At 40.2% G+C, this 24,255-nt stretch overlaps 2 protein-coding genes across 3 annotated transcripts in view; both read right to left on the minus strand.

The window, feature by feature from the left end:
- Window positions 1-15,378, minus strand: part of sik2b (salt-inducible kinase 2b) — a 43,659-nt gene extending 28,281 nt beyond the window's left edge. For both annotated transcript variants that reach the window (XM_028572961.1, XM_028572960.1), the window contains exons 1-3: window positions 14,814-15,378; window positions 11,353-11,469; window positions 5,538-5,601 (exon numbers count right to left, since the gene is read on the minus strand). In XM_028572961.1, the coding sequence (XP_028428762.1) occupies window positions 5,538-5,601; window positions 11,353-11,469; window positions 14,814-14,951 (319 nt within the window). In that variant the 5' untranslated portion in view covers window positions 14,952-15,378. The remainder of the gene's footprint in view (window positions 1-5,537; window positions 5,602-11,352; window positions 11,470-14,813) is intronic.
- A 709-nt stretch (window positions 15,379-16,087) lies between these two features.
- laynb (layilin b) lies at window positions 16,088-23,447 on the minus strand. Its single transcript, XM_028573202.1, has 7 exons — window positions 23,101-23,447; window positions 21,609-21,915; window positions 21,156-21,313; window positions 19,507-19,551; window positions 18,794-18,871; window positions 18,487-18,604; window positions 16,088-18,031 (listed from the first exon to the last, which is right to left on the minus strand). Exons 1-7 carry the CDS (start codon window positions 23,171-23,173, stop codon window positions 17,713-17,715), a joined length of 1,098 nt encoding a protein of 365 aa, XP_028429003.1. The 5' UTR covers window positions 23,174-23,447; the 3' UTR covers window positions 16,088-17,712.
- Window positions 23,448-24,255: the final 808 nt, after the last annotated feature.

A 24,255-nucleotide genomic window follows, 5' to 3' on the forward strand; every position in this document is an offset into this window, starting at 1 on the left:
AGGACCAGAAGAAACCGCAACGAATAGTCAAAACAGCCAGTAAGATCATGGACGTTGATCAGGTATCCGTAGCTCAACTGTACAATGACCTTAGTTTAAAAAAGACCGAACAAATTCTAAATGATTCAACCCACCCTCTTCATCAGAATTTTTTCAAGAAGCAACAGGTCAAGTGGCAGACTCCTGCAAAGGAAAATTAGGACTACAAGGTACAGCAAGTCTTTTGTGCCTACAGCAATTATACTGCACAACAATAGACTTATAAGCTAGGGATCTTAAACTAGGAGCATACTGTATATCAACAATCAACTTTTAAATATATGCTTGTCATGTTTCCTCAATGTTTTTACTGTCTTGTCCTTGTTTTCCTGTCTTTTAATGTTTTGTATTTATGTTTTTAATGTTATGCAGTAGACTGTATAACGATGGAGCGTGTAATGGTGACCACATGAATTTCCTACTTGCGGATAATAAAGTTTACCTTGACCTTGAAAGTGTGCTTGCAGACACAAGTCCTGCAAGCACTGCAGCGCAATGCCTTTGCTCAAATTGACCTTCGAGGCCAACAGAAACTGAATTATTTAGTTTTCACTGGACACTCTCCGAAGAAGGATTGAGAACCGCCAACGAGTCACTGTTTATCGGGTCGCTGCCTAATGAGGAGCCGGGACAGCAGTGAGAGACCTTGAGGGAAAATGGTGTGTGGAGCCAGCATATTTTTAACATTTTATGGTGAATTAAAGGGTTTAAAAAGTTGCTTATTGTAGGAACAGTGGAAAAACTAACTAAGATGGATTTGGTGAGTTTTATTTGTTTTGTCCCGTTTGAATGAAGTGTGCTTTGTGAGGAGTTAAACTAATCTAGTCTTGGTTTGTGAAAGAGACAAACTTAAATTCAGAAGGTGTACAGTTGTATTTTTGTTTAGGTGTAAGAATATTTCCTTTTCAGGGGCATTTTTGTGAGTGACATCTGTGCTGCTGCAAGCTGGGCATTACCTCACAGGTCTTGGGTGTTACCGACTTATTAGCCCATGGGTAGGCATGTGGTGTGGTGTGGTGACCTTTCTGGGTCGAAGAGGAGCATGCAATTCCGGAGTGGGCACAGCTTTTTCCTTGTAATTTATTGCAAATTTTCCTTCAGCAGGTGTATCCTTGAAAGCTGCCATGTAAGATGCTGCATGTCACTCAACTAAACATTTTTGTAAATATTAAAAAGGGAAGAAATCTGCTCCCGTCAAGCATCACCAAAAAAAGTTAGATAGACAGGCACCCTGAGCAGTTGGGGGTTCAGTGCCTTGCTCAAGAGCACATTGGCAGTGTCCAGGAGGTGAACTGGCACTCTCCAGCTACCAGTCCACCAACGTACTTCCATCTGTATGGTGATTTGACCAGTGACCCTCTGGTTTCCAACCCAACTCCCTACAGACTGAGCTACTGCCAACCCAATCTATTGGAATTTAGCTAGTCATGAATACATTTATACTAGTCATCAAAGTCAATGCAGCCACACCCTGGTGGCTGACACATTAGAAGAAAACTCACCCAGTAAATATGAAGGATGGTTTCTGGTGAAATAGAAATGGACAGCCTAAGTAAATAAGAATGTGTCAAAAAACAGCCATTATTTCTTTGAAGTCAACAGTCTGCCTGTCTCATTCCCTTTCTACCAGTCAGACAAGAGATCTGCATGAGTGATTGTACTCACTGCCAGCTATACTACTCCCTTCTCTCCAGCAGTGCTTTCTTAAATATGCATGCCCTACATTTCCCCACCACCTTCCAAATTCTAATGGATGTCCCCTGCTCTCGCCTCCATTCTCTTCTGCCTTCTCTCTCCTCCTGCCTCTGCTCTCCTCTTTGCAACTGCGCTTTATTTGTGGTTGACCCAATTTCCAGGATTTGATCCATACTGTGGTGTTGAGGCAGACTGTGGAGCAGCAGACTGACAGACTGACAGACAGACATAAAAGGCACATCAACAAGCTGACATGGATGCCTCGGCTGTGCCCACCCACCCCTTTGCGAGAATTAACCCATCACTCTCCGCCTCCTTGTTCCAAACCCAGCTCCGCTTCTTTGTCTTTACAGCTTCAGCATGCGTGCACGCATACACGCACACACACGAGTCAGAAAAGCGGAGGCAACTCTCTGGAGGGCGATAGTGGAGTAAGAGGCTGGAAATCTTGCTTGGCATCTTATCCATTTGTCTGAGAGTACATCATAACTGAAGGACTTGATCCATCTCCGAAAGCATATTTGGAAATCAGAAATGATTGTTCAATTTTATGAGATTGAATATTGTAATACTAGTTTAGTGCTGCAGCTACCAGTCGCTGTCTGCCTGGCTTAGTCATAGCTGCTACTGCTGCAGATGATGACATATAAATGTCTTACATAACGATATTACATTGTGCAATCAGGGCAGAGGGGTCTGAGGAATCAGGACACAATGGTTTTATAATCCCGTGAGATGATCCATGAGAAAACTATGGATTATGGAAAATGAGGTTGAACAATCATTATTGGACATTTTGTCAATATGTTCAGTCACTTTCTTGCCAGGAGTTAAATCAATCAATAAAGCTTTCATAAATGTCTGTTAACTACAGTATGAAGCTACAGCCATGAGACAGTTAGCTAAACTAAGCATAGGGAATGGAAACAGCTAGCATTAGTTTATAAATCAAAAGTAAAAAAAAAAAATCTGCCTACCAGTAACTCTAATGCTCACCAAGTAAAATGTTTGTAGTTCGTGTTTGTTTTGTTGTTAGCATACCTTCATCAAATCTGTACTAAACCAAAACACCAAAATATAGAAACGGTTAATTTTTTTTTCTTTCTGTGGATAGAGTCAGGCTAGTACTTTCCCCCTGCTTCCAATCGTTATGCTAAATTAAGCTACCTCTTCCTGGATGTAGGTTCATATCACCGGGTAACATTATAGCTGCTAGCTAGCCAGGTAGCATAAGGCTCTGGTCGCTACTGCACATTCAAGAACAGAGAAGAAAGTTAGAGAATGAAGAAAGACCGGAGATACACCAGAACAACGTATGCTCAAGAGAGGAGCCGTCTGTTGTTCCGATGTCTTGCCTCGCTGAAATACATCCGCCAACCTACTAACATTATTCAAACACCGAAGGAGGCTGACAGCGGAGCTACGTTCAGTCGCCCACTTTTCTAAAACAACCTAACTTACCTGTGGCCAAGGTAGTGTTTATACAACTATCTTACAACTATTTTGTTTTGAAAGGAAAACAATGATAAAGCTGTTTGTATGTGTATTCATTCAATTTAAGTTTATTTTACTACTTTGCAGTTTGCACAATAAAAATAGTTTAGATTCTGTAACTGTTTCATGCATTCTCCTTCATATAACGTTATTGTATAATGTCGTGGAGCCAAGTAAACCCTTTAGTAATCAAAGCTTTTAGTGATGACATTAAAATGTTTGTGTGATATTCTATGTACTCCTGACAGTAGAATAAGCCATTATAAATCTATATAAAAGGCCCAGTCAAGCAAAAGAAAGAAAATACCGTGTTACAGTGAAACCACCAGAATCTTAAAAAATACCGTAATACCAATTTTTGGTCATACCGCCCAGCACCAGTACGTGCATGAGAACTGGTGTAATAACGGGACAATAATAGATAAACTCTGTTCCCCTGACCTCGAGTACATGTCCGTAAGATGCCGGCCTTTATTTCTACCGAGAGAGCTAACCGTAGTGATCGTCACGGCTGTGTATATTCCACCCGACGCCAATGTAAACACGGCGCTCTCTCTCCTGCTGAACACCATAAAAGAACAGCAGCGGGCCCACCCCAACGGTGTTCACATAATCGCAAGAGACTTTAATAAGGCCAACTTGAAGACTGTAATCCTGACATTTTATCAACATGTCAAGTAAACTTGCTTGCGTTCTATGTTGTAGCGCTTGCTTGTTGTATGTCAGTTTGACGAAGTTGTTGATTCATCCATTGTTGATAATAAGACCAGTCCTACAGGGGGGGTGAGTGCAGAGACTGCTCTCCGTGAGTGGTATTTACGACAGTAACATCAAATACAAGTACACAGCGACTCTAGGGGTAGCCTTTTGACAAAAACGGAAACTACATAGTATGCCTTTAAGCTAATAGCTCTAACCACAATTAGCTGCAGTGGCTATAACATATGTACAGATATAGAGTAGTCTTCTGTTTTTATCTCTGTGCGCTTCCTTCTTATTTTTAACCACACTCTTTTCTCATTCATTTTTTGTGTCTACTTCAAAGCTCTCTCTAGGTCACAGGAGCAGCAGTTGCTGCTGCTGAGTCAACATCACAAGTGGAACACTGGCCTCAGAATCACAAAGACACACACACACACACACACACACACACACACACACACACACACACACACACACACACACACACACTTTGAAAAAAGTTATCCTGAGATATTTAATAAATAATAATAATTGTTTAAAAAGTGCAATAAACTTGCCCTTTCTTTGGGCTCATATCCAGCGTACTGGATTGAGATTGCAGTGTGTACAGATCGTACAAATTGAGTGTGTGTGTTGTGCCTGTATGGTAGCGATTGAGTGCATGCTGTGCTATGGCAGACTAAGATAATTCTTATCTTTGTGTACTATTCTTGCTATGTTCTGCACTGTCTGTCCTTTCCAGCACAAGTGTCTTTATTTGTGCTTTACTCTTAAGATGTGTGTAAACCATGTCTAGAGTAAAAAGTAATTATTGTACCTTTTAAGTTCATACTGTCCACTTGGAAACTTGTATTATGTTTATACAGCAAGTCGGAGCCTACTTCCTTATAGGTCAGGTGTGGTCTTTTAAAATAAAAATAAAAAAAGGGTAAATGACGTTGTCTATACCAAAGGAATTCTCCCCCAACCCCCCCTTATCTGTCCAAAAGGTCAATTGATGTTTTCTTTCTTCATATATTTTTAAACTCTTGATTTGGGGGAAGTTCTACTGTTTAAGGATACAGTTTCTTAACTTCTCCTGTGATGGTTATAATGTTGTTGGTGGTGGCTTAAAAGATGGGCCTTTAATATTGCTACTTGTTACAGATCTGCTCCTTACCATCTCAGCATTGTTGGCCGGCATGTAGAAAGTATTCTTGCATAATCTGAGTAGTAAACCAGTGAGCAGTTCAAGTGCTTCTGCACCACATGTGGTAATAAATCAATATTTTTCTCTTTGAGGCTGCCCCTCTGCGGCCTTAACAGGCCCTCAGTGATGTCATTTTATATGACAAGTAAGCGGTGTCAGCACATTTAGCACGGCAGCCACTGGCAGCACATGACAAGGGCCACATCAGTTCCTTCAATCATGTGAACTTTGAGATTGAGATGGAAGTGCAAACTCAATAAAGACTTTGATACTTCCTTGTTTGTCAAAAACATTACTGACACAACAGTGCAGATTTTTCTGTGCAACTGATACGGGGAGGACGTGTATGACCTGGGTAGGACAATATTTTTAAGACACTGAGGTCAGATTGATTTTGTACTTGTAAAAGATCACTCACCGAAGATCTCCCCATTCTTGGCATACTCTGTGACTAAGTAAAGCATGTTCTTCGTCTCCATCACCTGAGAGAGGGAGAGGGCGAAGGAAGAGGCCAAGGGAGGAGACACAAGATTGGGAGAGTGATTACACACAGAAGACCACTTTTCAATAGCAATATCATCAAATACTGTAATCCAGCAACAACAAAAGAGAATAAGAGAAAGAAAAATAAAACTAACAACAGATACAAATGACCCAAATACTACACAATTGTCCACATGGTTTTCTCTGAGGTTCAACTGCAGTGTCTGTAATCCAGTTTTTTTGTTTGAGAAAAACAAAATGCATGAATGGCACAGGGTCTAAATATGACATCCATGTAAGAGAATGGAGGTGGACGGTTGGTGTTGCAGAGTATATCTGAATGGTGCTTAAAACCTTTCAGCCCTCACACGGTGCAGTGTTGTGTAGGAGGAGAACCGATTTAGAAGCAGAAACACTCAGAAGATCAACGGAATTAAATGCAGAGGGGAGAATCAGATGGAGGATGAGTCAGACACAGAGAGCCAGACGACACTAGAAATCCCACGCTAATAGTTTATGATCAATTTTCCATCTGTTACGCTGACCGATTCATAGATTTAGGAAATGAAAGACAGTTATTTTTGGTTGGCCCTGGTTGTGTAATAAACACGTTTTGTCCCATCTGTACTGTGGAGCTGGAATACAACTGATTGAATGATACAGAGTACCTATACCGGGCTTAATTTATCAATCAAAACAAGTGGCACTGATAGCCAATACAGCATCTAATTTGGGAAATAAACCTTTCTCACAGTGGACATTTTGACTTGTCACAGCAGGAAAAGCACAGGTGTAACTAATAGTATTAACAATGGCTTTGTTTTATTCAGTTTGCCAGTAAACCAGCATGTACAATAGCAGGGCCCTGGCACAGGCACACCTGAGTGGAAGGCAGCCATTATGTTACACCTGTGTTTGACAAGACAAAATATCCACCACAGGAGAGATCTATTTTCTATTGATGGTGGATATCTTATCGTTTGTTGTTGTTGTTGTTACGACAGTAAGCTACATGCTCACTAGCTTCATATGTTGTCTATCGTGGATCTATTAGCTGTCTTAAGCTGTTCATTCATACATTTTATATACCATTTTGGGAAGCATTGGGCAAAAAGCAGGGAGACAGCAGATGTTTCTGGCATTTTTAACTTTAACAATAGTTTTAAAGTAGTTATGGGTGTTGTTTGACATTTCAATCAATGACAGAATTTATTTACTTTTACTTTATTAATGTGTTTATCAGGGACATTACACATTAGTTAACATTAATATGATATAACAGTGTCAGTTTTGTGCAGTCCCTTTGCAGGTTGATCATACATACTTTTTTGATACCTTACTTTGAGAAATAAAAAATGTTTTCCATTTAACAAAAGAAGCCAAATTTCCCAAATATTAAATGTACTTGAAACATAAGCAGCTGCAAGAAAATAATAATTTGCCAAAATAAGACTAAAATTGGAATAGTTATCATTTTTAAATCAGGAACCGTCCTATCAACAAATGAGACAAGAATTATTTTTACACAGTCAATACCAGATTTTGATATCGGTTGTCTATACCCTACTACGGACTAATTTCGGTTAGTACCAAAAAAGGTATTGAGGTATTGAGCCCTACTTGCAAAGCCAGATATCAAGCCAATATGATGCCTTGTGCGTTTGTATGAAGCTCAACAGTTGTGTCTAGCGCTTCACATGTTCTGAGTGCATTAGTGGGCTTTAATTGTAGTGTAGAGAATATCGAATTAGTATCATGATCCATCCAATATCCTCAATTTATTCAAGAATTTCCTGTAACATGATTGATATTTAAATGAAGCATTAATGTTGCATTGGCATCACTATGAAAGTACTGATAGAGAGTGGTTTTGTAATTTTAAGAACAATATCCAGTGATAATTTTGACTCCTTAAAATCTTTGTACTTCTAGGGAGACTAGAATAAGAGGGAAAGTAGAAAGCTTGACCAAGAGAGTCAAAGGATGGGGAGATGCAAAAGCAGAAAAGATGTGAAGAAGTTTACAGCACACTGGGGTCAACAGCAAAGCGGCGACACAACACATGGCAAACTAAAGTGGAGTACACAGTTGGGTTGTCTGTGTGTCCGTATTAGCTAAGGCTTCCCTTTGGGTCAACCACAGTTTATGAAACTAGAAAGGAAATCACTAATTGACCTGGGCTGATTGGATGGATGTCCAGTTAGAAATAATGATACACACCAAAATAACACAGCAGAAAGCTGGAACAGTGCCACATGGTTGTGTAATGATAATGAACACTCATTTACTTTTCCTAAACAAACTAACAGGACCCCAAAGCCTTATGTAATACAACTGAATCACCAAAATGATGGAGTTATTTGTAGTTAGACTATTTTGTTTCCCTTTTAGTCTCGTAAAAATGTACGTGAACTTCCATGCACACCTGGACATGCATACAACTACCATAAAAAGCTGTCATGAGGGAAGTAAAATGTATGTTATTAATTTCTATGAAAAAATAGTTTTTAGCACACATCATACTACTAATGACGATGGGCTCTTTTTCAATAACACACATTATAAAGACCACCACACAGCCAGATTATTTTCTTCTTGGCCTTAAAAAAATGAAAGCACATTTCTGCTGCATGAAATCATATCACACTGACAAATAGGCTTCATTTTAACATTTAGATTTTTAACAATGATACAGACATATTTGCAGTTTACAGTTTACAGTTTGGAAAGAAAGCCATGGTGTACAATGCATTTTTGGATAACAGAAAGAGACAAAGACGATTGGAGTTAGGCCTTTTTCACAGCAGACATTGACTTGTCACAGTAGGAAAAGCACAAGTGTTACTAATAACATTAATAATGGCTCTGTAATACTCAAGTGTCCCAGTAAGTAAGGACAGCATACAAGCATGGACTATACAGGATCCTTAATCTGAAGCAGCTAAATTAAATTCAGCCAACGTTAATTTTATTATTTACGCCTATTTTTTCCTACTGTGACTTGACATAATGTCTTCCATGAGAAAGGACCTATGGTAACAAGAGCAAGACGAAGAAGAGTTCACCATTGTGATTCTGTAACTATGAACTGAAGATGCTGTGGTTTCTGTCAATAATTTAGTTTGTTCCTATGGAATCACCAAATTATCAAATTAGTTACACTCCGCTGAAAACTGACAGAGTCCTGAGAAAACTAATCTCAACATTTGGCAAATAATCACTTTCCTTTCAAAATATCAAAAACTTGCTTTGCACAGATTCATCTACATAGATCTCCCATTAGCTTGTAATGCACTCTGGGCATAGAAACACCAAAGGACACTGCTCGTGCTGCAGAATTGCTTGTGGTAGTTGTTGCACAGCCACAAAAATAGAGCCCTTAAATTCAACACACATTAGATACTATGCCATATTTAAAAATGTAAATTAGAAATCTTCTAGGCAACTACAAATCACTTGATTGGGTCTCTTTTTAGCTAAATCATTGTGTAAATAAACACTGACACTGTGTCGCCATATCCAAATAAATACTTTTTCAAGGTCCCATAAGGTCAGGTGCACTGACAAGAATTAATAATTGTTTTTACCAAGCAATGAATCCAATCTGGCCTAGATGAGATGTTTTAAGTAAAATGACTACATAAAAAAATGTAGATGTGAAATAGATCCATATCTGATTTTAAAAGGTCCAATATGTAATATTTGTACTGTAATAAATCCAAAAATGACACCAATGCCTCATCAGATATTAAGGAAACATGTTAAACTGAAATATTATCTTTTCTGACAACAATGCTAATGTCAGTATTTTTTCTTTTTGAAATTTACATTCCGTGACGGAATTTATGTTTATGTTTTGATCTGTGTGTTGTTATCAACGGCCCAGTTTGACAGGCAGGCCGGGTTGCCAGATATACCTGTAAACACGTAAACCCAGCACGCTACAGCTGTAACGGTAGTACAGCCATGAAAGCAGCAAACAAACGAACAGGATCAACGGATATAGATTCTACATGACGAAAAAAAAAAAACAGCATGTTTCTAACAGTTGCGTGACCAGAGACGTAACAATCCCCTGGTAAATATTGGAGATGTATTTGAAAGATGGAGACAGCTTAGATCCCAAAAGGACGCAGAGTTGGCTTATTTTCTCCTGAACAGGTAAGCATTAGCTTCAGGCTAATTTATCACAGCTACTAGGGATGGGCATTTTTTGTCATTTCAACATTTGTGTACTCACATTGAATTATATAGCTAGAGTATCCGAGTTGGTTACTCGCAAAAACAATTGAGACATAGCCAGTAAAGTGATCCCGACTGGTCCTGGCTAACGCCGCCATGCTAACCCTGCTAACTGTTAACATTACCGGGAGGACCAGGCATGCAGCCCATGGCTGTTTACAACGTGTAGTTCAGCAGCTGGAGCCGACAACGGTGAGTTATTTTAAGCCACGAGTGGGGGGCTGTAAATCGGAAAGAGAGGACTGAATTTGCAGTGTGTTTAGCGATTGTTGCCGTAATTCTAAGCCAATGAAGTGTGTTCCGTCGGCAAGGTAGTGGTATTTTTAGTGTTTCGTATTGTAATTCTAAGCCGAGGAAGCGTACCTGACTGGCGTGTGGAGAGGACAGTGAGGTTGTTGTGTTTTTAGCGGTTCATACGGTCATTTTAAGCCGAAAAAGTGTGTCTGTCAGTTGGTTACAGAGCTCCGCGTGAGCACGGGCTTTTAGGACTGTCAATATAGCCAGCATCTACCGTTAGCTACTCTGCTGTGCTGTGGAGTAATGTCTGGCTATGTGAGAAAAGCATCTAGCAACCTTGTTGTGAATGCTGCGGTCTCAGCCTGGCAACCCCCGTGAACTTCGAGTCTGGGCAGGAGGGGGCGGGGGAAACGACTCTCCAGTATTTTGAATTGGTAGTGCAGTAACTATTTTAAACGCTAGCTGCCAGTATTACATACAATATTACATATTGCACCTTTAAAATGAAGGCCTAAATAGAGCCCGATGGTGCAGGTCAGTTCTGATGTCCCAGTATAATAACAAAACATTTCATTTAAATATAATTTTCAACAACTAACATTATTTGGTTTGAAATCATACCAGTCGCACCTTCATACATTGCAGAACACGAACACATGAACACCCACGTCAGTCAGTCATTAACTATGCTCTCATATCTTAAACGATCCAGGGGTGGCAGTTTATGCTAGGCAGCAGTTGTTTGTTAATGCATTTGAAAATGACCTGGATTGGTCCTGTGTTTCAACACCCTGATTGCTAAAGAACCTAGAGAGAAGATCAACAAGCAGCAGTGGTGAATTCTGCTACATTTCATCAAACATCACTGCAACAATTACAGTGACAGACTGCAAGGAGTTGTGATGGGATTGGTCAAAGAAAAAGTTTGAAGCACCCAAGACAGAAATAAATCCTCTAAAAATCTCTTGATTGACACGGCTTCTCGATCAAGAGACAAAAAACAAGAAGAAATCAGAAAACCAGATTAAACCATTTATCTTCACACAGCATTACATGCAGAATAACAATTTACAAAGATATAAGCATTACAGATAGACAAAAATACACAACAGCCCAGATAAAAATCATAATGTACTGTAGTCTAAAATCTGTGAAGGCAGAGAGGAAAGCAAGCATCGCTAAAAAGATCAATTGTTCACATCTTGCATTCTAGGCAGTCAAAAGACATTCAGCTATACTGTAGATAACAGGTACTGAAGCTGGAGACTCACCTGGTACAGCTTGATGATGTGGGGATGGTCCAGCATCTTCATGATCTGAACTTCTCTGTAGATCTTCTCCAGATTGACAGCATCAAGTTGGGTCTTATCGATGATCTTAATGGCCACCTTCAAAACAATAAAACTGTCATCAGTCAGAATCATTGTTAGGGCTCATCCGACTTGAGCAATAACAAAACACACTCACATACACACTAACAGAGACAGCCATTTAATATTCTCCAAGAAGAAAAAGGAGACAGTGTGTTCTTTTCAGAGACACAAGATAAATCTACTTGAATAGAGCTCGTGCAAAAACCTTCATAACACCAAGATACTTTTAAAATTACAACCAAGATGAAATATCACATGAAGGTACAGCGGAGGCAAACACAGGCCTTGTTGGATACACACACAAACCCACAATGACACGTACATGTGTAAATCGCACGCTCACAACTTCAACACTCTTGGCTTTGATTAATGATGTCCGGTGGGTAACAAGGCAATATTAACATCTCTCCTTCAGACTGTCTCATAAACAACATTTCAGCAGTGTGATCTGAAGTGTTTCCAAGCATCTGTGAGCCATGATGGAGGAGTAAACAACAGGAGACCCCAGTTCCCCTCTCAGCAATCGCACCACTGTTAGATTAAGTTAGAAAACTCTTACTGAGTGAGTGTTTAGACCAACAACATCATTAAAAGACGGGCTGCGTTGTTTCAGGTGCCGGTGGGACTTGAGCTGAAACCATTAGTTATTTATTAGATTAGTTCATCAACCAAAAAGGAATCTGGAAACTATATCAATCGTTTGTCTCTTTTTTCAAAGCAAAAATGCACCAAAAAGTTATTATCTTGTTCCAGCTAAAGAATATTTGCTGATTTTCTTTGTCTTCTATGGCTTTTGGACTGTTGGTCAGACAACACAGCCTATTTCAATATGTCAACTTGGGTTTTTTGGGAAATTGTGATTTTATTTTTTACCAAATGATTTATCAATTGGGGCTAGTAGCATAATGGTTAGCATTGTAGCCTTCCAGCAAGAACCACTTGTTGTAAGTGTATGACTATGCATGTGACAAATAAAGAAACTTGAACTTGATAGACCCATGAGTTTATGGGATGCCAAAACACTCCACAGCACTTTATAATACTGTGACACAGGATTTTCCTCTGGAAACTTATCACAGTGACAATCATTCTGGAGAAATTCGATTGGTAACCTCAATGTGTTGCCGGCTGATGGCACACTGTGTTGCAACAAATGTTGAGCCAGGTCTAACGTTTTCTGCTAGATGACCCTATATTTTTTGCATTGGTATTGCTGCTGTGTCAATGCAGTGGTATCATTGAAATAGTCTGAACACAGCCTTATGTTTGGTTTTATTCTTAAAGTGAATTGACACCCCCATTCCACTGACACCCAATTTAATCCTATTTAGCATTATTGTAGTTAGTACTTACAGATGTGCAGAAAAGGTTGTTTGAATACGTTCAACACTCCATTATCATTTTTCTACCCACAGTACAGATAGGTAGGCCTATGCAATTTAACATCAATCTAAACCTTTAAATGGCACTCCAGCTTCACATCAAGACCTCTAGGGCATACAATTTAAAATCGCTGGCCTATTACAGGGATTACAGGGTACTTAGCATGAAAAGCCAACTGTTTACATTGTCAACACTAACACACACAGACACAGAACATAAGACTTCTTGCATACCCTGCTGGCACAAGGTCATTTGAGGACAATGAGGGGAATTTAGCTTGAAAGTTATGATGGCAGTAAGGCAGAAAAAGGATGTGATCAGAGACGGATAAATGTAAGACCTGCTGAGCTGACAGACATAACCACATGGGAATGGGCCAGCACTATGTGAACCCACAAGCTGCAGTATGTACATAATGGGATGAATGGGTCAGTATATCACACAGGAGCCATGAGTCGAAAAAGTAGGACACACACAGACACACACACACACACACACAGACACACAATCTGCTGTTTCATGTGTCATTAAATTCTGGTTTTCTTTACACACATGGTCCAGGCTATCATCTCTTTTGCCCTGGCGAATTTACAAGGCAGATGGCATCACATGAAGTTGATAGCCTGCCTCTCCAGCTGACCTTGGCCATTTCAACAGTCTTGCTCGGACCATAGGCCTGCCCGAGCTAAACAGCTGCAGTGGCTCTCTTTGTCAACCAGTGCTGAGTGACCTCTACCAAATCAGTGGCCTGAAAACAACAGCATGCATGTTTTCATCTAGCCCACATGCCACACCGCCTGAGGTAGAGGTGCAGCCACCTAGTGAAATTACCTGGTGTAGTGTACTGAATTAAAAACCTGCATTCACATAGCTGTTAGTGTTACACGGTTGCAGATAACCTGGCTAGCACTGCACCACTTCACAGGATTTAACCAGATTAACACAATAAGAGAATCCATGTATTGCCTTGTTATTCATTAAACCTGCCAAGGGCCTCGTCTGGATGTAAATCTTGTTTTTTTCTGTACAGCACGATTGCTCACGTTCAACGACAAACCGTTGGAGGCTCTGTGAGGTCAAAGATCAAAGTGTGCAACGGTGTCTCTCAGCCTATTTTTCTATCACTCCCTCTGTCTTTTTCACACACAGACTTGACACTCTCCCTGTGTCTATGCCATTACAATAGAAAGTCATGGCACTCAGTGGTACTGGTCAAGAAAGGCCTCTCTGTAGAGAGCGGACATAAAACTGTATTAGCCAGACAAATCCAAGCCCTGTTCCTTCTGCGCTCATGCTGCATCGCCCGAGAGTTTGTAATATTAAACCTTCCACAAACTCAGTGAAAACCCCAGAGCAGTGTTAGTGGATTGCTGCCTACATGCATGCGTTCATAACGCCTTGCTTTTCAATTAGAGTTTTGGTTGGCATATCCTGCTCCTCACAAAGCTCTCAGCACTGCTGGCACAAGAAACCACTAAATCCCAAATTACATAATGGGACCACCGACCCATGCATGCTGCATGCCCCAGATACAGCGATGTTTACAGCAATCAGACTCTTGAGTTGGTAGCTACACTGTGGCACTGTCTGGGTCATTACCAAAAGCGCAGGTGTATGATGCCGGGTCTGGCTCAGGAAAGAAAGCATGCATGTTTACAGTTTGTCTTTCCCAGCAGCACTGGTGGTCAGACCTCTTACTGGCAGTGATGTTGGCCGGGGGAGGGGGGGGTGAACGTGCGGCGAGTCGTCGCTCCCTGAACCTGCAGGTATTCAAACACACCAGCTGTTGCTCGCACTGGAGCAGCCAAGTGGCCGGCAGTTACCTGATCCAAGTGTCTATTAGCGCATGATGTGGACAGCATTTCGGTATCTGCTGTGGCTATCTGGGGTGTCAACTAGTGCATAAAAGTTATGTAACTCAGCCGAACAGTAGCCCAAGTTAGCTTCCAGGCTAACTAGTTCACCGACACACTCACCTCGGTCTTGGTAATGCGGTGTCGAGCCAGCTTCACGACAGCGAAATTGCCCTTTCCTAAAGTGCGCTCGATGTCGTAGAAGCCCACACGGACCGGACCCCGGATCAGCGGTTTTTGGACACTGTCAGCCATGACCATGCTGTTCTGTATGGGACTGCTTGTGGAAGAGTAGGAGGTAGCCAGACGAGTAGGGGACACACGGGGGGCTCACTTGAGCAGCTACAGATAAAGACGAAAGGAAAACAAACCGCCCGCCTCCGCCGCCGCCGCCGCCGCCGCCGCCGCCACTGCTGCTGCTGCTCGAAGCGTGTCCATTAAAAATAGACAAAGTTGATTTCTGTGTCGCCGTGCCAGCTTGAACGCCAATTTGGCAACACTCTCCCGTTAGTGCAGCGATACGAAGCAGGCCATTTGCTGAACCCGGGGGCTGTCACACCACGTTCTCCAATACAATAGACCTATACTATTTCAGCTCGAGGTGCCTCTATCAGCTACAGAGCACACGAGTTGACTTGCAAAGAGGCATCATGTTCTCTGGTTGACGTGTATTGACGTCAAAGCCATAGGGGTATTTGTACAGGGGGCGGGGCCACGAGGCCGCTCCACACTTCAGTGCCAATTGGTTGCCAAGACAACCAGACCCACCTCTTACGTCAACCGGTAAAATTGCTATTCTGAAATCTGTTTGCTTGCCTGTCCTGCTTGATTGCACGCAAAGGTAACTTTAAAGTTTCGCCCTGCAGGTGTTTAATGAGCCTTTAATCGGCTGCGAGTGAAAAGGGAAAAGGGTTAAATTAATTTTAAATGAACCTGAAACTGCATATTTTACTTTCTGATAGTAATGTGCTCTGCAAAAATGAATGGAATTTTTTTTAAACAAAATAATATGCAAGGATTTAACGTTTAAAAGAAAAAAAAAATTCACAGCATGTCTACTTTTAGTCATATAATCCAAACAAATGTGCAATTGCCATTAAAAATCCCATATATTATTAATATTTAACATTATATAATGTAACATGGCAGGACCTCATGTGAAACTAAACATTTTATCAGCCACAAAGACACTTTGATCAGCTACATAACAGCACCATCTGTTGGAGAAAATAGAACATTTCCAATACAGTTAAAGTTTTCATAAAGTATTTGTACTTACTTTAGTAACAGGCATTTTTCATTCACACCCATCTAATGTCACACAGACACTCCCCTACACAAATAAACACATTTGAATATACTCACATTATTATTAAATAAGGAATGCAACCACAACATCTTGTAACCAAACTTTATTTGACATCTAAAGATCACATCATGTTTAAGATTCAGCACACGTTCACACCCAACAGTTGTTCTCTTCAGCTCATGCATTGACAGTCTAACACAGAGCAGTGGATTACGGGCAGGCAGAGCAGCACTCCGAAGGCCCCCGCTGTCACGCATAGACTTCCTGAATGTAAGAGTTCCAGATGTGCTTTTGGCATTTCCTGTCTAACATTCTCCAAGAACACACTCAGCCTCTCCTTACTGGGCTTGCTACATATTTCTAAGACACAGACCCAGCAGTCCACTCAGAAATAACAAAGGCATTTGTGTTTAGTAATGTATATCCATGATTATTTTACAAATTTACAAGGCAGGCATTTACAAGCAAACACCGATTAATTAATCCATGACATTGACATACTCAAAAAATGGTCACTCCTAAAAACTTTCTGTACTGTCAGATCAGTGGAAGGGTTGAGTTTCCCCCACAGTCAGGTGGGGTCTGGGAAAGCCCACAGCTTTGAGCTTTACTGGGGTCAGCAGAGTTCTGTCATCAGAGTTTCCGCATGTACTGTCCTGTTCCCTGACATCAGAGTCCAAACAGGAAGCCTTACACTGGGCTGACACCACTCTTTAGGTTTAGAGAAAGGGTCAGAATAGTCCCTGAATAGGATAACTCCACTGTTGTAGAAAGACAACAGGATCTTTCTATCCTTGTGTCTCATAATATCTAGTGACGTGATTTGAAAGCGGCTGAATAGACTATTTTTGGATTGTTTACAAGATGCGTAACCTTGCGTGAGTTGTCAAAATTTGCACACCCATGGTTAAATGTGCAATCCACCATACCGAAATATAGCAGCGCTGCTGTACCGCTAACCTGCCCTGACTCAGTAATGCATATTTGAGATCATTCTTTGAAACCAAAGCCTTTGTGCTGCTGTGAAGTTACATAATTTGTCAGAGAATTTGTCCAGATGATGCATCTCAATGTTATAGAATCACCATAAGGTTGACATTTGTGGCTCAGAGTAAAGTGTCTAAACTATTGGATTGGATTCCCTAACTTGTAATCCATTTAATACTTTGGTTTATAACCAAATATCTGCAAATCTAATAATTTCCCTCAACATCTGCTGCACTTTGTCTTTAGTGCTAATTAGCAAATGTTAGCATTTATTTAGCAAACATTTATTAGAAATATCTTAAATATATTACCAATTTTATATAACCCATTTATTAATCTTGAATCCAAATGTATGCCATGCTTAGATTCCCAATTTGAGAACTCTTTATTGTTGGGGTTCTGGGAAGTTTGGGGCCTAAATATGGACTCACAGTTGACATTACTTTGGGAAACCCTGCTTTAAGCATTTATCTGACTTGCAGCTTTGGATGCTGGATGCTCAAGATGCAGCACTGGAGGTACACACAGGAGATTATTTAATATAGGTCTAAGTCCAGGCCGACACAGACGCATGTTTAGTTAGCCTGAACCACACAAGTAACCAGTAGGGTACAGGAAGAAAGGGATTGAGAACATTGTGTTCCTCTGTCTAGCTGGGTCACATTCTATAGCTGGTATGAGGTTGACAGACACTCACAGAGACCAGATATGGCTGCATCAACAGTGTTATCCATAGATCTCATTTTCCACCCAACCAGTCTGCCGGCTCTGGGCTCTGCAGGTCTCATAGATGTCATTGGTCACAAAGCCGCTCTCCCTTTCCGCACATGACACATTCTCATAGTCGTCGCAACAGGAGTCCTGGGAAGGAGCACAGGAGTACTTTTTCATGATGTCTGCTGGTATGCTGCTGTCCAGAGCAGTGTGAGGCGGCAGTTTGCTAATGTCACTAAAGGCGTAAGGTCCTTGTATGGCATAAGGTGATGCTGTTGTTGACGTCCACGGTTTTGATCTGCTGGGGTAGCTTTCTGTTTCGGTCTTCCTCCTGAATATGAAAGAAATGGCATTAAAGAGCGCAGTGTGATAATCACAACATGCTGCTGATTAGTGAACCTCTTTACAGGCCACATGAAGTGAGAAAACACATTTACATTATTTGTTTTGAACCACAAACTTTTCTAAGACCAAAGATACAAAAAGTATTTAAGTTATTGTACCCTTAGGAAATGTGTGCTCACATTGGCCAAAACTGAGTAATTAGTAGAGCTTGGAGTAGAGCTGCATTGATGTGCCATATATTAAATAAATATTCAATAAATGCATTATACACAGATATATTAACATCTTCTGCATAAAAGGAAATTCTTTCTTTTAAAATGCTTCTAAATATGTCATTGTATTACTCTGTATCCAGAATCACAATGTTTTATGTGTGCAGTACAACAAATAAGTACATGGTATTGTTTTTTAGTATGACAGCTTGTACTTTTCTGCTTTTACCTCTTAGCATGCTGTTTATAGCAGAAGAATCCAGCGGCTGCAAACAGCAGCAGTAGCAGAGCAGGCATAGTTGCATAAAGGATGTAGGAAACATACAGGGTGTTGTCTGAGAGAGACACTGCAAAGGAAAGAATATTACTTGGCAATACGTCTTGTTAGAGGACTAGAGCTTTATCCTTGAATAATTAGAGCCTGCCACGATTCTGTTACCACATTCTTTTTTAGTAGTTTCCCTGAAAACATGAAGGGCTTTAACTTTAAGTATCAAGAGTAAATATACTTATAAGTGTTATTTTATTTTTCTTACCTGATGACTCAGGTAGTCCTATTTTTATCCTCTCATCTCTCTCTGTAGTTGACAATATGTTTGGCCTCAGAGATGGAACTAGAGCAATCAGAAAACAAGTTCACCAGTTGAATATGACATGAAAAAATATGACACATGGCATTGTTTATATAACTATAAGAAACAATAAACTAAACATGTTAAGAGTTTGATTTGAAATATTAAAAGAAGCATGTAAAACAAATTCCATGGTTTGAATTTCACATTTTAAATTTCCTTATTGTTAGATGATGTTATCACATGTATCTCTATGAACCGTCAGCTTAAGTAGCCTATTTGAAATTGTTCATAATATATATAATATATCTGCATAATATACATGTGTTGTATAAGTTTTGAATATGTGTTGATTCCCTTTTTGTAAAACTTATTATTTTGACTATTTGTTCCTGAATAACATCTATCCTTAAGGGAAACAGAAAGATATTTGCGATTGAAGACTGAATACATCATACATGTACCTTAATGTACAACTCAAACATTAATACATTTTGACCACTATAGGTTTTTATTTACACAAAAGAGAATTTAACATTTAAAGTAAGTAGTAATGTGGTGGTTTAGTTGGACTTGATCTAAGTATAAACACATCTGGAGTCACTTATGATCTATATCCCAAAAAAACATCATGCATACAAGGACAGCATGTGTGGGGTAGTCAGGTACAGTTGTACCTGCATGTGCGGTGTTCCCTTCCTCAGTAAATACTGGTACTTTTTCTGTAAAAGACAGAGAAAAGTCAGTTAACATCAATCAGTCATTCAATCCTTACAAATTATGTAATCATCGCTACTTCACTCAGCTCATAAAACGATTAAATACATAAAGGCACACATTTAAGAACTGTTTCACATCTGCAATAGAAAAAAGATAAGATAAACAACAGAAAGAATCATTAGAAAAAAAAAGGAAAAATTAATCAACAAAATAAAAAGAGCCCCAAATAGTCTTCAGAGAAGTAAACTGTTTAAATAAAATAAAAATATGCTTAAGGTCATTATATAAATATGACCACAAAGTCTGGACACAGAATCAGTGAAGGGTTGTTTTACAGTTTTTAAGTCCCTTAAAAGGACTTTAAACCAAAACGGTTAATTTCAAAAGAAATATTTAAGATAGCAGGTATACCTTAAAGTGATGGTTCGGAGTAATCTCACCCTAGGTTCCTTTGCACCATGACCTCGAGCCAAACACCCGCCGAGAAGCTTTTTTCACCTGGGTCTAACATTGGGAGAGTTAGCGTAGAGTAGCGTTATCAGCTGAATAGCTTAGCGCAGGGGCTAATGGACCCACGTTTGTATCTCGTAAATGACCCCACTAATAAGGCACGAAATGATACCAAACGTCTACAGTAGTACATATAGGTTATGTAAAACGATTGATTGGAAAGTTTGTAAGTACACCAGAAGTTTATGAACACTTGCATGCTGGCTTCTGCTCTCTGCGGTTGTTGCTGCTGCCGGCAGTACGACGAGTGCTTAGGGCCGTCTACAAATTACAACACCGAAAAGAGATGCAACAAAAATATTTTTTAATTAAACTTTTTTTTTTTTAAAGTAAGTGCTGTAGTATAACTAGCAGGAGACAAGTAATAACTGAGATAAGTTTGGAGACATTACCTTATTTAATCATTAAATTAATAAATATTTTTGTTGTATCTCTTTTCGGTGTAGTAATTTGTAGACAGCCCTAAGCACTCGTCTAACTGCAGGTAGCAGCAGCAGCAGCAGAAGCAACAGAGAGCAGAAGAGAGCAGGCAAGTGTTCATAAACTTCTGGTGTACTTACAAACTTTCCAATCCATCGTTTTATGAGTACATAACCCATTTGTACTAGTGTAGAAGTTTGGTATCATTTCAGGCATTATTAGTGGGGTCATTTACGAGATAAAAACGTGGGTCCATTAGCCCCTGCGCTAATAAGCTATTCAGCTGATAACGCTACTCTACGCTAACTCTCCCAATGTAAGACCCAGGTGAAAAAAGCTTCTGGGGGGGTGTTTGGCTCAAGGTCATGGTGCAAAGGACCCTAGGGTGAAATTACTCCGAACCATCACTTTAAAGACCCAGGCAGATACAGTATATAGATTTCGGGGTTTCCAGAAAGTAGAGCCAAACCAACATTTAAAATTGCACATTACTTGTTTAGTGCTAGTGATTGACTGTGGTGGAAACATTTTAGTAATGGTTTTGGATAAACGGATGGATAAAATTCAGATTTTGTGGATTTAAGAACTAAGTAAAACCAAGAGTGCGAAATGTCAATAATTCTCAGCACTGCGCAGCCAGGTACAACAGCCCAGTGTATGTGATCTACTGGCTCACCTTCCGGGTATTTGCACACAAAATTGTTTTTGGAGTTGCAGTTGTCATCGTTCCACTGGAACAGGAAATGACCTTCTTCGTCAGGTGGTGCAGAGGGCTGGTAGTAGAGAACCACACACATTTCAACACCACACGATGGCTCGTCCCAATGCCAGTTCCTACAGCAAATAAGATTTTGCGAATTGGATCGCATATTGGACAATTCACATTATTGTATGCAGTTTTACTTTATATCTGAATTTCTCATTCCCAAATTCTTGCAAAGGACTGTAGACATCCCATCATTCCCATACAAGCACCACTTACAAACAATTATCTGACTACATCCTTTTTTCACTGATATTTCCTTTTTTGTGCGTGCTGTGTCCCCTGAGATCCCTCATACCATTTTCACTGATGCAGCCGATACATTCATAAATAAAGATTGAAATGATAAACAAAAATGAGAAAGACCTGAACTTGGCCTTGCTTCCATCCAGCCAATAGTACTGCGAGGGGCACCCTGGGCTCGTGGTGCCTGCCCTGTAACGCTGTGGGCTGCGCCGGAGCCCGATCCAGAAGTCTCCATCTCCAGCCTGCAGCTGCTGTATAAACCTCCCCATCAGCCGCTGCTCGCTTTCTGTTTCAATGCTGAGCAAGTCGCCTCCATCCGACCTGCAGGCCTGCCTGGCATCCTCGAAGGTCAGCCTCTGCCTGCTGTCCTGGATGTACGACACCTTGTAGCATGGACGCTCTGTCCCGCGCCGACAGATCCTTTGGCCTGGACACCACAGTCAGCATCAGGGAGAAAACAAGATGATAAGTGAAGGTTTTTTTTTTTTCTGAAGACTTCCTGTGACACCCACATGGCAGGAAGATTATAAACAACCTAACCAGCATCACAGACAAATTAGGAACCAGAACGTTTATGCCTGTCTTTCCACAATTTATTATTTAATTTCCACAACTATATGGTAGTGAAATTACAGTGTAAAAGCTATATTTTTAAGGGCTTAAAAAAGAATTGTTTTTTCTAGATTGGTATTGTGCCATTCAAAATACTTTTGATGCAGTGGTGTACTGTGAGAGATTTTAAATATGAGAGTCTGAACATGTCTGAAATGCAGTGGTTTGCTGAGGTGGCACAATGAGTTGCTTAATTATTGACTGAAGTATGTTAACTATGGCTTTACAAAATGAATAATGATGGTCTAAGGCACAGATAGAACATCACTTACGGGTCTTTTTTTTTGTTAATATACCAACTAATAAACAGACAACAAATTAAGCCAGTGGTTCCTAACCTTTTTATTGCTTCTGACCAATTGATACAAAGTCATGTCTACCTGTGAGCCCTCATTACAGGTTGTATAGGAGTTGAAAACAAGTGAGAAAAAAAAAGCAAAGAATAAACATTTAGAAAACATTGCTTCTATCATTTCTATCTTTACCTTATAGATTATAGAATATGAGTGATAGTATGGATGTGGGCGTCTGTTGCATATGGTGTAGTTAGTACATGCTGCTGTTATTATAGTAAGCACCGCAGCATTGTTATGGGTAGGGTATAAGATTAAAGTGAGAAAAACTGTGACATCCTGACTTCAAATCACTAATGTGAATCGCAAACACCCTGTTGATGTTCATTTTCCAGCACATCGCGTGCTGCTGTATGTGTAGGACTGCAGCCTGGGCATTAAAACGAACATAGGCCTGCTGTATAATTTAACTTCTTACGGTGGTTCTGGTATCAACCTCGTTACCTCAATCCACTTAAGAAAACACAAAAATATACAGCTAACTTGGGCCACAACAAATGCACAGCCTCGTTCAGCGCTGCATGCAAACTGCAAAAACGTCCTCGGTAAAAACAACAAACAAGTCGAAGTCTTACCTAGGAGCAAAATACACAATGTTACACCGTATAAAAAAATGGAGCTTTAGTTCCTCCGAAATAAATTCTTACCATTTATTTTAGACGCGGATCCAGGGTGGAACAAAACGGCGATAACAGTGCCAAACAGCTTCATAAAATCCATGTCTACATGTTCCCCCCAGTGTGTTGCACGATTAGTCTTGGAATCAAGTGTAAACGAGTTGGTTAGAAGTTAAACTTCAGATTTTCTAACCCTGTGATAACCAGACTAATGATAGAGGCAGCCGAAATGGTCTGTCCAGTCAAAAGTGGGTCGACTAGCGGAGGCGTGCATATGGCGTCTGGCTGAGAGGGAAAAAAAAACATCAAGAGTGAGATAGTCCAAGATTTTTCGCTTTGAAAAAGAGAAAGTAGGCTATTGTTGCTTTTCAGTGGTTCTTTTCCCTCAAGATGTAAACTCAAACCACTGAGGTATGAATTTGTGCAGCGTGTGTCTTTTACTAAATGAACAAAATACCATTCCACATATAGTAATGTCATTATAATGGGATGAATAGAGGTCTTTGTGCAAACTATGCATCATGCTCCCCGAATTAAAATAAAGAATGAGTATCTCTCCTTCCTTTTCCACTACACACACAACACACAACACACTACACACTACACACTACACACACACACACACACACACACACACACACACACACACACAGTGCTGTCTGGGAAAAAATAGCTCAGAGGAGAAAATGAAGCGAGAAAGCAGAAACAGAAACAAGGTTGACTTCAAAAACTTTAATGGTGCGTGTTAAAAGTACATCTCAGTTTTTCCTTTTTCTTGTCTGGTAAACATGTTTATACCTCATAGGCTATGATGTGATTCTGTTCATTCAGTTTATCTGTGTCTGATGTGGCTGTGATTAAAAAAACATCTCCCTTGAAGCAAGTGTAAGTGTTTGAAAGGAAAGTGACTCACTGTGAAAACACCATGAGATACACAGCCAGGACAAAGTGAGATAGGGACAGAGTAAAAGATCAAGAGGAAGAGAGAGAGATTGAAACAGGAAAGCATGCAGAGGAGGAAGAGGAAAGGATTTTTTTTAGAGGCATACTTCCTGTTCATTGCTTTGGTTTGGTTTCAGGCATTGCGGCTTAATTTCCTAGAATGTGAGTGATTGTAAAATTCTGTAGCAGGCGTATGGATTATACAACAAAAATAAATCATTTTACACTGTTTAATCCAGCAAA

The sequence above is a fragment of the Perca flavescens genome, chromosome 3, assembly GCF_004354835.1.
Source record: "Perca flavescens isolate YP-PL-M2 chromosome 3, PFLA_1.0, whole genome shotgun sequence".
Lineage (NCBI taxonomy): Eukaryota > Metazoa > Chordata > Actinopteri > Perciformes > Percidae > Perca > Perca flavescens.